This window comes from Taudactylus pleione, unplaced genomic scaffold, assembly GCF_031769625.1.
Source record: "Taudactylus pleione unplaced genomic scaffold, aTauple2 ptg000530l, whole genome shotgun sequence".
NCBI lineage: Eukaryota > Metazoa > Chordata > Amphibia > Anura > Myobatrachidae > Taudactylus > Taudactylus pleione.
In genome coordinates, this window is record NW_028284932.1 from 1,101,775 (window position 1) to 1,115,652 (window position 13,878).

The 13,878-nt window shown below is 51.0% G+C and overlaps 1 protein-coding gene across 4 annotated transcripts in view; it reads right to left on the bottom strand.

The window, feature by feature from the left end:
- The window catches only part of BRWD3 (bromodomain and WD repeat domain containing 3), a 113,752-nt gene that overhangs the window by 27,276 nt on the left and 72,598 nt on the right, over nt 1-13,878 (bottom strand). For 3 of the 4 annotated variants that reach the window (XM_088450847.1, XM_088450849.1, XM_088450846.1), the window contains exons 28-31: nt 2,701-2,812; nt 1,906-1,967; nt 1,645-1,800; nt 1,181-1,301 (exon numbers count right to left, since the gene is read on the bottom strand). In XM_088450847.1, coding sequence (XP_088306973.1) covers nt 1,181-1,301; nt 1,645-1,800; nt 1,906-1,967; nt 2,701-2,812 — 451 coding nt within the window. The remainder of the gene's footprint in view (nt 1-1,180; nt 1,302-1,644; nt 1,801-1,905; nt 1,968-2,700; nt 2,813-13,878) is intronic. The other variant, XM_088450848.1, reaches the window with a different exon arrangement.

Genomic DNA, 13,878 nt, shown 5'->3' on the forward strand with positions numbered 1-13,878 from the left:
GATCACGGCGTCTCCTTTATTATACAGGATGGCGTAAAATGTTAGCGCAATAAAGTAATCCCCCCATCCCAAGCTTAAGCAGCAGTTAATGCATGACCAGTAATCACATAGCTAAAGGCCCCATGTTTTACTGGATAGAAATAACAGGAGGTCTGACGGAGCCCCCGAGGGCCCAACTGTGCAGCACGGATTTCACCAAAGCGTTACATTGCTCTGGTCTTCTGTTTATAGATGCGATAACTGCAAACGGGAAAACATGAGCAGATCAGTAACACACCAGCTCCCTACTCCAGCAGCAGAGCACTTTCTGGAGATCTGCATTACACCAGCAGCAGAGCACTTTCTGGAGATCTGCATTACACCAGCAGCAGAGCAGTTTCGGAGTCCTGCATTACACCAGCTCTGTACTCCAGCAGCGGAGCAGTTTCTGGAGATCTGCATTACACCAGCAGCGGAGCACTTTCTGGAGACCTGCATTACACCAGCAGCGGAGCAGTTTTGGAGTCCTGCATTACACCAGCTCTGTACTCCAGCAGCGGAGCAGTTTCTGGAGATCTGCATTACACCAGCAGCGGAGCAGTTTCTGGAGATCTGCATTACACCAGCAGTGGAGCAGTTTCGGAGTCCTGCATTACACCAGCAGCGGAGCACTTTCTGGAGATCTGCATTACACCAGCAGCAGAGCAGTTTCGGAGTCCTGCATTACACCAGCTCTGTACTCCAGCAGCGGAGCAGTTTCTGGAGATCTGCATTACACCAGCAGCGGAGCAGTTTCGGAGTCCTGCTCTTTGACAGCATTCCTCCTTGTGAAATATGAGAAACTACCTGAAATTTGGAACTGTACCCGCAGCAGAGGACGGAGCACAGCTGTAGGTGCTGCCCATGTGTCACTGAGGGCTTGTACAGTGCTCACTATGGATGAGAACAGGATGGGGTAACATGAAAGCAGTAACTACATGTAACACACTCACAGGGAAATAGGACATAGGAATTCTGTACACACTGTCAGTACGGCGCTGCGCAGTACACGTACTCTATGCGTTCAGTCTTCAATAGATAAGATGCCGCCGCGATGGGCGGGGAATGCTGGGCGCAGGAAGACGCGCTTATTTATGTATGAAAATGAAATGTGCTGCATGTGACAAAGGCTCGGCTCTGCCCACGCGTCCCATACACTGACCTGTAGAAGCGACTCTCTAGTCTTTTCCTCACGGAGCTCAGATCTGTGGGATAGGACACTGCGGTGCAGTAGGTGGGATATGCAGCAAGGTCCACCGGAGCGCTGAACGGGCTGACGAAATCTGGCAACAAACATCAGCGCAATTATTACAGAACCTGGCACAAGTAACGGAGCCCTGTCATTCACATATATAATGTAATACACGCACATGGCAAAGGCGATCATTATAAGTGACAGAGGGGGAAAGAGTGAGTGGAATGACACTTCAAAAGCAGCAGAAATGTAAAATATTTTCCAGCGCATTACGGGTGCCGCCCCCCGGCAGCGCATTACGGGTGCCGCCCCCCGGCAGCGCATTACGGGTGCCGCCCCCCCGGCAGCGCATTACGGGTGCCGCCCCCCGGCAGCGCATTACGGGTGCCGCCCCCCGGCAGCGCATTACAAGTTAGATGGCGTCTAATTACCAAGTGTGAGCAGCTGGTCAATTCCGCGGATGATTCTCTCACAAACGTCATCTCTGGACTTTGAGCCCCACTCTCCGTCCTCTGGTTTATACTGCAGAGCGTTCAGTTCCTCGGCTGTGACAGGGACTCCGGCGCCAACTTCATCTGGCAAAACTACTGCAAACAAAGAGTGTGAGCAGCGTACATTACAGAGACACATAGGGATTCTCGCTCCCTATAACACACATCACCACACATAGAGGGATAAAGAGGTGATCTTACTGTCCTCGGGAATAGGCTCCATGTCCCACGGGCTCATGTTTTCCCGCTCATTGTTATCCCAGCTGTAAGCAGAAGACAAGAGATAGCTTACACGTGGTACAGACCACGGCCACGGGAGCAGCGGGCAGGTGACCCAGAGTTATTACAGCGGAGAGGTCACTGATCAGCATTTCATAAATGGGGGTAACCTGTCGGTTCCGATAATATTCCCAATACGCTAATATTTCATGTTATCACCCAGATGTCATGTTTTATATGTAATATAAAGGAAAACTATAATATTAAGGGCCCCATTTACCATAAAACCCCTCCAAATACCAGATGGCATATAGTACCCACTCGCAGCGGTATTTAGCTCCCTGCTGCTGCCATTTTACACTACCTTACAGTGCAGCGAGCGATCGTGTCCTTTCGCCAGCCAGCAAATTTTTTCTCATCCACGGAATGGAACGAGTGAAGAGGATAAGCGCGAAGGAGGGGGCGGAGCTGCAGCACCGCACTGTGGGTAATTTCCCGAATGCCGGCTACCCATCATGACATTACCATTTGCCGAGGCAGATGGATGCCAGGATTACCTGGCGAGTTCGGACCATCACAGTGAGCGGTAAGTCGCAGGCTGTATCGGTAGCAGAAAGCAGCCAAGAGCTACTTACTAAGGAGCTTAAGTACCTTTTCCATTAGAAATGAGTGATAAATTGCTGATCATTCGTTAGTAAATAGGGCCCTCAATCAGCTCCATTGCTGGAAACAGATCATTTACATATTAATTCGGAGAGGGACCAACTTGCGACTTACTGAACGCTGTAGCACTGGAACAGACTATCCGGGTACTCCAACTGGAAGGGCTGCTGACTCTCCACAGTCCCAAACCACCAGGCGTCATCGATGATACTACGGAACCGGTCTTCTAAAGTAAAATCAGAATGAACATTTATTCACTAACTGCTGGAAAGTTCATGTATGTGCTCAGATACAGGACACGATCAGGGTGATGCAGAGCATTTGTAGGACTATAGATCAGACAGAGGATACGGGATACGATTAGGGTGATGCAGAGCATCTGTAGGACTATAGATCAGACAGAGGATACAGGATACGATTAGGGTGATGCAGAGCATCTGTAGGACTATAGATCAGACAGAGGATACAGGATACGATTAGGGTGATGCAGAGCATCTGTAGGACTATAGATCAGACAGAGGATACAGGATACAATTAGGGTGATGCAGAGCATCTGTAGAACTATAGATCAGACAGAGGATACGGGATACGATTAGGGTGATGCAGAGCATCTGTAGGACTATAGATCAGACAGAGGATACGGGATACGATTAGGGTGATGCAGAGCATCTGTAGGACTATAGATCAGACAGAGGATACGATAAGGGTGATGCAGAGCATCTGTAGGACTATAGATCAGAAAGAGGATACGGGATACAATTAGGGTGATGCAGAGCATCTGTAGGACCATAGATCAGACAGAGGATACGATTAGGGTGATGCAGAGCATCTGTAGGACCATAGATCAGACAGAGGATACGATTAGGGTGATGCAGAGCATCTGTAGGACTATAGATCAGACAGAGGATACGGGATACGATTAGGGTGATGCAGAGCATCTGTAGGACTATAGATCAGACAGAGGATACAATTAGGGTGATGCAGAGCATCTGTAGGACTATACATCAGACAGAGGATACGGGATACGATTAGGGTGATGCAGAGCATCTGTAGGACTATAGATCAGACAGAGGATACGGGATACGATTAGGGTGATGCAGAGCATCTGTAGGACTATACATCAGACAGAGGATACAGGATACGATTAGGGTGATGCAGAGCATCGGTAGGACCATAGATCAGAGAGGCTACGGGATACGATTAGGGTGATGCAGAGCATCTGTAGGACTATAGCTCAGACAGAGGATACGATTAGGGTGATGCAGAGCATCTGTAGGACTATAGATCAGACAGAGGATACGGGATACGATTAGGGTGATGCAGAGCATCTGTAGGACTATAGCTCAGACAGAGGATACGGGCTACGATAAGGGTGATGCAGAGCATCTGTAGGACTATAGATCAGACAGAGGATACGGGATACGATTAGGGTGATGCAGAGCATCTGTAGGACTATAGCTCAGACAGAGGATACGGGATACGATTAGGGTGATGCAGAGCATCTGTAGGACTATACATCAGACAGAGGATACGGGATACGATTAGGGTGATGCAGAGCATCTGTAGGACTATAGATCAGACAGAGGATACGGGATACGATTAGGGTGATGCAGAGCATCTGTAGGACTATAGATCAGACAGAGGATACAGGATACGATTAGGGTGATGCAGAGCATCGGTAGGACCATAGATCAGAGAGGCTACGGGATACGATTAGGGTGATGCAGAGCATCTGTAGGACTATAGCTCAGACAGAGGATACGATTAGGGTGATGCAGAGCATCTGTAGGACTATAGATCAGACAGAGGATACGGGATACGATTAGGGTGATGCAGAGCATCTGTAGGACTATACATCAGACAGAGGATACGGGCTACGATTAGGGTGATGCAGAGCATCTGTAGGACTATAGCTCAGACAGAGGATACGATTAGGGTGATGCAGAGCATCTGTAGGACTATACATCAGACAGAGGATACGGGATACGATTAGGGTGATGCAGAGCATCTGTAGGACTATAGATCAGACAGAGGATACAGGATACGATTAGGGTGATGCAGAGCATCGGTAGGACCATAGATCAGAGAGGATACGGGATACGATTAGGGTGATGCAGAGCATCTGTAGGACTATACATCAGACAGAGGATACGGGATACGATTAGGGTGATGCAGAGCATCTGTAGGACTATAGATCAGACAGAGGATACGGGATACGATTAGGGTGATGCAGAGCATCTGTAGGACTATAGATCAGACAGAGGATACAGGATACGATTAGGGTGATGCAGAGCATCGGTAGGACCATAGATCAGAGAGGCTACGGGATACGATTAGGGTGATGCAGAGCATCTGTAGGACTATAGCTCAGACAGAGGATACGATTAGGGTGATGCAGAGCATCTGTAGGACTATAGATCAGACAGAGGATACGGGATACGATTAGGGTGATGCAGAGCATCTGTAGGACTATACATCAGACAGAGGATACGGGATACGATTAGGGTGATGCAGAGCATCTGTAGGACTATAGCTCAGACAGAGGATACGATTAGGGTGATGCAGAGCATCTGTAGGACTATACATCAGACAGAGGATACGGGATACGATTAGGGTGATGCAGAGCATCTGTAGGACTATAGATCAGACAGAGGATACAGGATACGATTAGGGTGATGCAGAGCATCGGTAGGACCATAGATCAGAGAGGATACGGGATACGATTAGGGTGATGCAGAGCATCTGTAGGACTATACATCAGACAGAGGATACGGGATACGATTAGGGTGATGCAGAGCATCTGTAGGACTATACATCAGACAGAGGATACGGGCTACGATTAGAGTGATGCAGAGCATCTGTAGGACTATACATCAGACAGAGGATACGGGCTACGATTAGGGTGATGCAGAGCATCTGTAGGACTATAGATCAGACAGAGGATACGGGATACGATTAGGGTGATGCAGAGCATCTGTAGGACTATAGCTCAGACAGAGGATACGATTAGGGTGATGCAGAGCATCTGTAGGACTATACATCAGACAGAGGATACGGGATACGATTAGGGTGATGCAGAGCATCTGTAGGACTATAGATCAGACAGAGGATACAGGATACGATTAGGGTGATGCAGAGCATCTGTAGGACCATAGATCAGACAGAGGATACAGGATACGATTAGGGTGATGCAGAGCATCTGAAGGACTATACATCAGACAGAGGATACGGGATACGATTAGGGTGATGCAAAGCATCTGTAGGACTATAGAGCAGACAGAGGATACAGGATACGATTAGGGTGATGCAGAGCATCTGTAGGACTATACATCAGACAGAGGATACAGGATACGATTAGGGTGATGAAGAGCATCTGTAGGACTATACATCAGACAGAGGATACAGGATACGATTAGGGTGATGCAGAGCATCTGTAGGACTATACATCAGACAGAGGATACGGGATACGATTAGGGTGACGCAGAGCATCTGTAGGACTATAGATCAGACAGAGGATACGATTAGGGTGATGCAGAGCATCTGTAGGACTATAGATCAGACAGAGGATATAGGATACGATTAGGGTGATGCAGAGCATCTGTAGGACCATAGATCAGACAGAGGATACAGGATACGATTAGGGTGATGCAGAGCATCTGTAGGACTATACATCAGACAGAGGATACAGGATACTATTAGGGTGATGCAGAGCATCTGTAGGACTATAGATCAGACAGAGGATACGGGATACAACTAGGGTGATGCAGAGCATCTGTAGGACTATAGATCAGACAGAGGATACGGGATACGATTAGGGTGATGCAGAGCATCTGTAGGACTATAGATCAGACAGAGGATACGGGATACGATTAGGGTGATGCAGAGCATCTGTAGGACTATACATCAAACAGAGGATACAGGATACAATTAGGGTGATGCAGAGCATCTGTAGGACTATAGATCAGACAGAGGATACGGGATACGATTAGGGTGATGCAGAGCATCTGTAGGACTATAGCTCAGACAGAGGATACGATTAGGGTGATGCAGAGCATCTGTAGGACTATTGATCAGACAGAGGATACGGGATACGATTAGGGTGATGCAGAGCATCTGTAGGACTATTGATCAGACAGAGGATACGGGATACGATTAGGGTGATGCAGAGCATCTGTAGGACTATAGATCAGACAGAGGATACGGGATACGATTAGGGTGATGCAGAGCATCTGTAGGAGTATACATCAGACAGAGGATACAGGATACGATTAGGGTGAAGCAGAGCATCGGTAGGACTATAGATCAGACAGAGGATACGATTAGGGTGATGCAGAGCATCTGTAGGACTATAGATCAGACAGAGGATACGATTAGGGTGATGCAGAGCATCTGTAGGACCATAGATCAGACAGACGATACAGGATACGATTAGGGTGATGCAGAGCATCTGTAGGACCATAGATCAGACAGAGGATACAGGATACGATTAGGGTGATGCAGAGCATCTGAAGGACTATAGAGCAGACAGAGGATACAGGATACGATTAGGGTGATGCAGAGCATCTGTAGGACCATAGATCAGACAGAGGATACGATTAGGGTGATGCAGAGCATCTGTAGGACTATAGATCAGACAGAGGATACGATTAGGGTGATGCAGAGCATCTGTAGGACCATAGATCAGACAGAGGATACAATTAGGGTGATGCAGAGCATCTGTAGGACTATAGATCAGACAGAGGATACAGGATACGATTAGGGTGATGCAGAGCATCTGTAGGACCATAGATCAGACAGAGGATACGGGATACGATTAGGGTGATGCAGAGCATCTGTAGGACTATACATCAGACAGAGGATACAGGATACGATTAGGGTGATGCAGAGCATCTGTAGGACTATAGATCAGATAGAGGATACAGGATACGATTAGGGTGATGCAGAGCATCTGTAGGACCATAGATCAGAGAGGATACAGGATACGATTAGGGTGATGCAGAGCATCTGTAGGACTATAGATCAGACAGAGGATACAGGACACGATTAGGGTGATGCAGAGCATCTGTAGGACTATACATCAGACAGAGGATACGGGCTACGATTAGGGTGATGCAGAGCATCTGTAGGACTATAGATCAGACAGAGGATACGATTAGGGTGATGCAGAGCATCTGTAGGACTATAGATCAGACAGAGGATACGGGATACGATTAGGGTGATGCAGAGCATCTGTAGGACTATAGATCAGACAGAGGATACGACTAGGGTGATGCAGAGCATCTGTAGGACTATAGATCAGACAGAGGATACGGGATACGATTAGGGTGATGCAGAGCATCTGTAGGACTATACATCAGACAGAGGATACGGGATACGATTAGGGTGATGCAGAGCATCTGTAGGAGTATACATCAGACAGAGGATATGATTAGGGTGATGCAGAGCATCTGTAGGACTATACATCAGACAGAGGATACAGGATACGATTAGGGTGATGCAGAGCATCTGTAGGACTATAGATCAGACAGAGGATACAGGATACGATTAGGGTGATGCAGAGCATCTGAAGGACTATACATCAGACAGAGGATACGGGATACGATTAGGGTGATGCAGAGCATCTGTAGGACTATAGAGCAGACAGAGGATAACAAGAGATATGGTAAGAACTTACCTTTGTTATCTCTGTTTCTACGAAGTCCATAGGGTCCACAGGGTGACCTTGGGGTATAGCTGGATCCTGGATCCTCGGGCACCACGGAGTTAAAGCTTTCAGCTGCTCCCAGGATGCACTTGGGTCCAACCTCCCCTATACCCCGCCCCCGAGCCACAGGCACCTCAGTTGGTAAGCAGCCCAGGCCGGAGGAGGAGACGAAACAGAGAGAAGGAAGACTGGAACACACAAGAACCATACTCACAGAAATGGGAGACGGAAAACCGGTGACCAGTCACAGAGCCCATATGAAGCCAGGTGCGTCAGGGCGGGTGCCCTGTGGACCCTATGGACTTCGTAGAAACAGAGATAACAAAGGTAAGTTCTTACCATATCTCTTGTTTTCTACTTCAGGGTCCATAGGGGTCCACAGGGTGACCTTGGGGATGTCCCAAAGCAGTCCAACTAAGGGCGGGGACGCTCCTGTGCTGATAGGAGAACCCGGCGCCCAAAGGATGCATCCTGAGAGGCAAAGGTGTCAAACGCATAGAACCTCAAAAAGGTCTGAATGGAAGACCAGGTGGCCGCCTTACAGAGCTGAACAGCAGAGGCGCCACGGCTAGCAGCCCAAGAAGGGCCCACGGACCGAGTGGAATGAGCCTTAACAGAGGCTGGAACAGGTAAACCCTCCTGCATATAAGCCTCAATAATAACAGAACGAAGCCAACGGGCTAGAGTCTGTTTGTTGGCAGGCCAACCCCTCTTGTGAAAACCAAAGAGGATAAACAAAGAATCCGACTTCCTCACAGAACTAGTCCGGTCCACATAAACCTGGAGTGCCCTTACAACGTCTAAGGAAGTCTCCCCAGCCGAAAGATCAGGTGACTGAAAGGCTGGTACAACAATTTCCTGATTAATGTGGAACCTGGAAACCACCTTAGGCAGGAAATCAGGACGAGTGCGAAGCACCGCTCTGTCCTGATGAAAAATCAGAAAAGGGGGACGACAAGAAAGCGCCCCCAAATCTGAAACCCTCCTGGCAGAAGCAATTGCCAAGAGGAAAACAGTTTTAAAAGTTAGCCACTTGAGCTCCACTGACTCCAAGGGCTCAAAAGGAGGACCCTGTAAGGCTCTAAGAACCACCGCCAAATCACACGGGGCCACAGGTGGCACAAAGGGAGGATGGATTCTCAAAACACCCTGGAAAAAGGTGTGTACGTCCGGCATAGCAGCGATCCTGCACTGGAACCACACCGACAGACCAGACACGTGTACCTTCAGTGAAGAAAGACGTAATCCTAAGTCCAAACCGGACTGAAGGAAAGCCAGAATACGCGAAACTCGGAACACCTGGGGATCATAGTTTCTGGCCTCGCACCACTGAAAGTAAGTGTGCCACACTCTGTGATAGATCCTCGCGGAAGCAGGCTTGCGCGCCCTCAGCATGGTGGTAATAACGGAGCTAGAAAAGCCCCGAGACCTCAGGACAGCTGTCTCAAGAGCCACGCCGTCAAAGATAGTCGACCCAGATTCGGGTGAAGACAGGGCCCCTGAGACAACAGGTCCCGCCGTTGAGGTAGGAGGTACGGAGCGTCGATGGACAGGCTCCGCAGATCGGAGTACCACGGCCTTCTGGGCCACGCTGGGGCCACCAGGATCAGTGTGCCTCCGTCCTGTTTGAACTTGCGCAGGACCCGAGGCAGCAGAGATATCGGAGGGAACAAGTAAGCCAGTTGAAACAGCCATTTCACCGACAGCGCGTCTATCAGACTTGCGCCTGCGTCCCTTGTCCTTGACCCGTACACAGGCAGCTTGTGATTGTAACGGGACGCCATCAGGTCCAGCTCTGGCAGCCCCCACTTGTCCACGAGTAGTTGGAATACCTCTGGATGAAGCGACCATTCCCCGGGATGCACATCGTAACGGCTGAGGAAGTCTGCCTCCCAATTGAGGACTCCTGGGATGAAAACTGCCGAGAGAGCTGGAAGATAGCGCTCCGCCCAAGCCAGGACGCGGGACACCTCCGACATCGCAGCTCGACTGCGAGTCCCTCCCTGGTGATTGATGTACGCCACCGTGGTGGCGTTGTCCGACTGCACCTGAACGGCCCTTCCGTGAAGAGCGGTGCCGGACGACTGCAGGGCTCTGTATACTGCCCGCAGTTCCAGGATGTTGATGGGAAGAATCGCTTCCTCCGCCGACCAACGACCCTGAAGTGACAAGTAGCCTGTCACCGCCCCCCAACCCCGGAGACTGGCATCTGTCGTGAGCAGAACCCATTCCGGGATCCAAAAGGGGCGCCCCTCCAGGAGATGCGCTGTCTGCAGCCACCAGGCTAGGGACAGACGCACCTCCGAGGACAACACCAGCATCTGAGAGCGGATCCTGTGTGGCAATCCGTTCCATTCTGAAAGAATCAGCCCCTGCAGGGGCCTGGAATGGAACTGGGCAAACTCCACCATGTCGAATGCCGACACCATGGACCCCAAAACTCTCATCGCTGAGTGCACCGACACTCTGCCACTGCTCAGACAACTGTGAATCCGCAGCTGTAAGGAGGAGACCTTCTCCGGAGTCAGAAAAATCCGTTGCTGACGAGAGTCCAGCAGGGCCCCCAAATGAACCATCCGTTGTGATGGGATGAGGGAGGATTTCTTCCAGTTGATCAACCAGCCGTGCGCCTGTAGACAAGCGACCGTCAGGTGGAGATGCTGGATCAGTACCTCCGGGGAGCTTGCCAGCAAGAGGAGGTCGTCTAGATACGGTAGCAACCGTATCCCCTGGCTCCGAAGGTGAGCCGCCATGACCGCCATCACCTTGGTAAATACCCTTGGTGCCGTGGAGAGACCAAAGGGTAGAGCCCTGAATTGGTAGTGGTTGTGGAGAATAGCAAACCGCAGAAACCGTTGGTGCGATGTTGCTATAGGCACATGGAGGTAGGGGTCCTGGATATCCAGGGAGACCATATAATCCCCCGGTTCCATCGCCAGTATGATGGAACGCAAAGTTTCCATCCTGAATTTGGGAACCCTGAGAAACCTGTTCAGGGACTTCAAATTGAGGATGGGGCGATGAGAGCCATTGGGTTTCTGCACCAGAAACAGCGTAGAGTAATACCCCATCCCACGTTGAGACTGTGGTACGGGTATAATGACCCCCGCCGTCAGCAAGGCCTCTATGGCTTCCTGAACCTGCAAGGCCTTGGTTTTGTCCTGAGAAGGACTTGTGCAAAAAAACTGGCAAGGCGGCCTGTGCCGAAAAGACAGGGCGTACCCCTGGGAGACCACTTCTTGCACCCAGGCATCCGTGGTGGTATTGTGCCAGCACTGGGCGAATTGAAGAAGTCGGCCTCCCACTCTGGGGTCCCCCAGAGGGAGGCCCGTCCCATCACGCAGAAGGCTTATCTTCTGGCTTGGAAGAAGGGCGTCTAGCACTCCAGGCTTGCTTCTTTGGCTTTGAGGCGGTCTTGGGTGCGGACTGCCTCGGGAAGGACTGACCCTTTGCCTTGCCCTGAACCCGAAAGGAACGAAACGCCGAGCTCCGGACCTTAGCAGGTGTAGTATCTGAAGGGAGGAAGGCTGACTTGGATTTTGCCAGGGTATCTACTATTTTGTCCAGGTCCGGACCAAATAGTAATTCCCCATTAAAAGGTAAGGCCTCCAAGCCTTTCTTTGAATCCGCGTCTGCTGCCGCCGAAACCCTAGAGGTCAACAGGCTAGCATCCAAAGATGCTTCTCCAATGTAGGAGGCGGCATCTCTCATCTGTCCTAACAACGCCCTCTGGACGTCCGGAGATTCATCCGTAAACGTGTCCTCCAAGGCGTTGGCCCACCCCTCAATGGCCTTGGCCACCCAGGAGATGGCCATGGACGGCCGGGCTACAGCCCCTGAGAGAATAAATAGACTTTAGACAAGTCTCCACCTTCCTGTCCGTAGGATTCTTCAGCGAGGATATAGACGGCAATGGCAAAGTAGCACTTCTGATGAGGCGTGTTACATGGGAATCGACTGCAGGCGGAATTTCCCATTTCTTACAATGCGCTTCCGGGAATGGATAATTGGACGCCAAGCGTTTCTGTGGCAGGAAACGCTTACTGGGCGTCTGCCAGGCCACCGCCATGTGATCAGTCAACTGATCAGACAAGGGGAACGCTGTAGAAGTAACCTTAGCTTTTTTAAAACTAGGATACCTTGACTTGGGAGCGGGTGCCTCATCCTCAATCAGAAGAATAGCCCGCACCGCCTTAACCAGAGCCCGCACATTGATGGAAGACTTTGTGTCTACCTCCTGGACTGAGGCATCTGAAGCTGAGTCATCCTGTACCTCACCATCATCCGAGAACTCCTCAGAATCCGAAAGATGCGCAGCCTGTGCCATGACTGAGCGTTTAGACGCCCTGGAGGGCACGTCACTGCGCAACATCGACTGAAAAGCCGCAGATGCTGCCGCCAAATCTTGGACAGTGTGGGAAAGCGCATCCACCCAGGGTGGAGGAGCTGTCACAGGAGCCTGAAACGGCACCACAGCCGGCTGTGCCACAGGGGTGGACTGAATATACATTGGCAACCCCGCATAGGGACCAACAGGCTGAGACCCCGGGGGAGTCTGCAATAATTGTGGGACACCCGGGGAATGGGGGATGGCAGGCTGGGGCAACGCCCTAGTAGGGGCGGCAGTCGGGACCGACAGACGGTCCGCGATGGACACCAGCACCTGGGAAAACATCGCCCATGGTGGCTCCTGCGAAATGGGAGGTTTAGACGTACCAGGGACCGCCTGGCACCGTCCGCACAGGCCGTCCTGTGACAAATCCTCCCTATCCACTCCTGCAGAACAGCGCCTGCAGGAGAACAATGCTGGAGCCCCGGAGTGCTCAATCTCCTCCTCAGACATGACTTAGGAAGAAAACGTGCGCACTCACCAGTGTGCTGAACAACAGCCCACAATATGGCAACGTGTAGCACACAACTGTATGTGACGGACCTCACAAATACGTGATCTATATAGGTGAGGTCAGTAGAAACACCCTTCCCCCGCACACCTGTAGGGCTTGTAGGAGAAGGAAAGGGATAGGTACAGGCTGACAGTAAGTAGAAAAAAGACACAGACAGGCAGCACTAGCAAAAGTCACATACCATGCAGGAAGATATACTCACTGCACCTTTCCACTACAATCAACCTCCCAGATTCAGTGTCTGGGAGGGCTATAGCGCTGTGTACACTGTCCTTCTGCAGGGGAGAGGTACACAGGGGGACCGGTCCGCGTGCTCCCTGAAGATCTGCGCTGCCACAGAGAAAATGGCCGCTGGAGACCTCAGAGGAGGAGTGGCCGAGTATCTGCAACTCAGCGACGCCAGACTCCGAGCTGAAAGGCGCGCTGAGCTGAGGGGAGGAGCCGCTAGACAGGGAAGGCTTCCTCCCCTGGCTAGCATATTAACCCCCGGGTTGTCGGCATCCCGCTTGCCGCGATATTAACCCTGGTGGTCTAGTGGTCTGGCGGGGTATGCCTCCGCTGGAGGGGGGGCCCGCCGCCACCGCTAGCGCCCCCGGTCTGTCCCCTAGACCGGGGGCATGGGACTGCATTTGAAAGGAACCCGCGCACCGCCGCTAATCAGTGGTGCGCGGCTTACCTGATCCC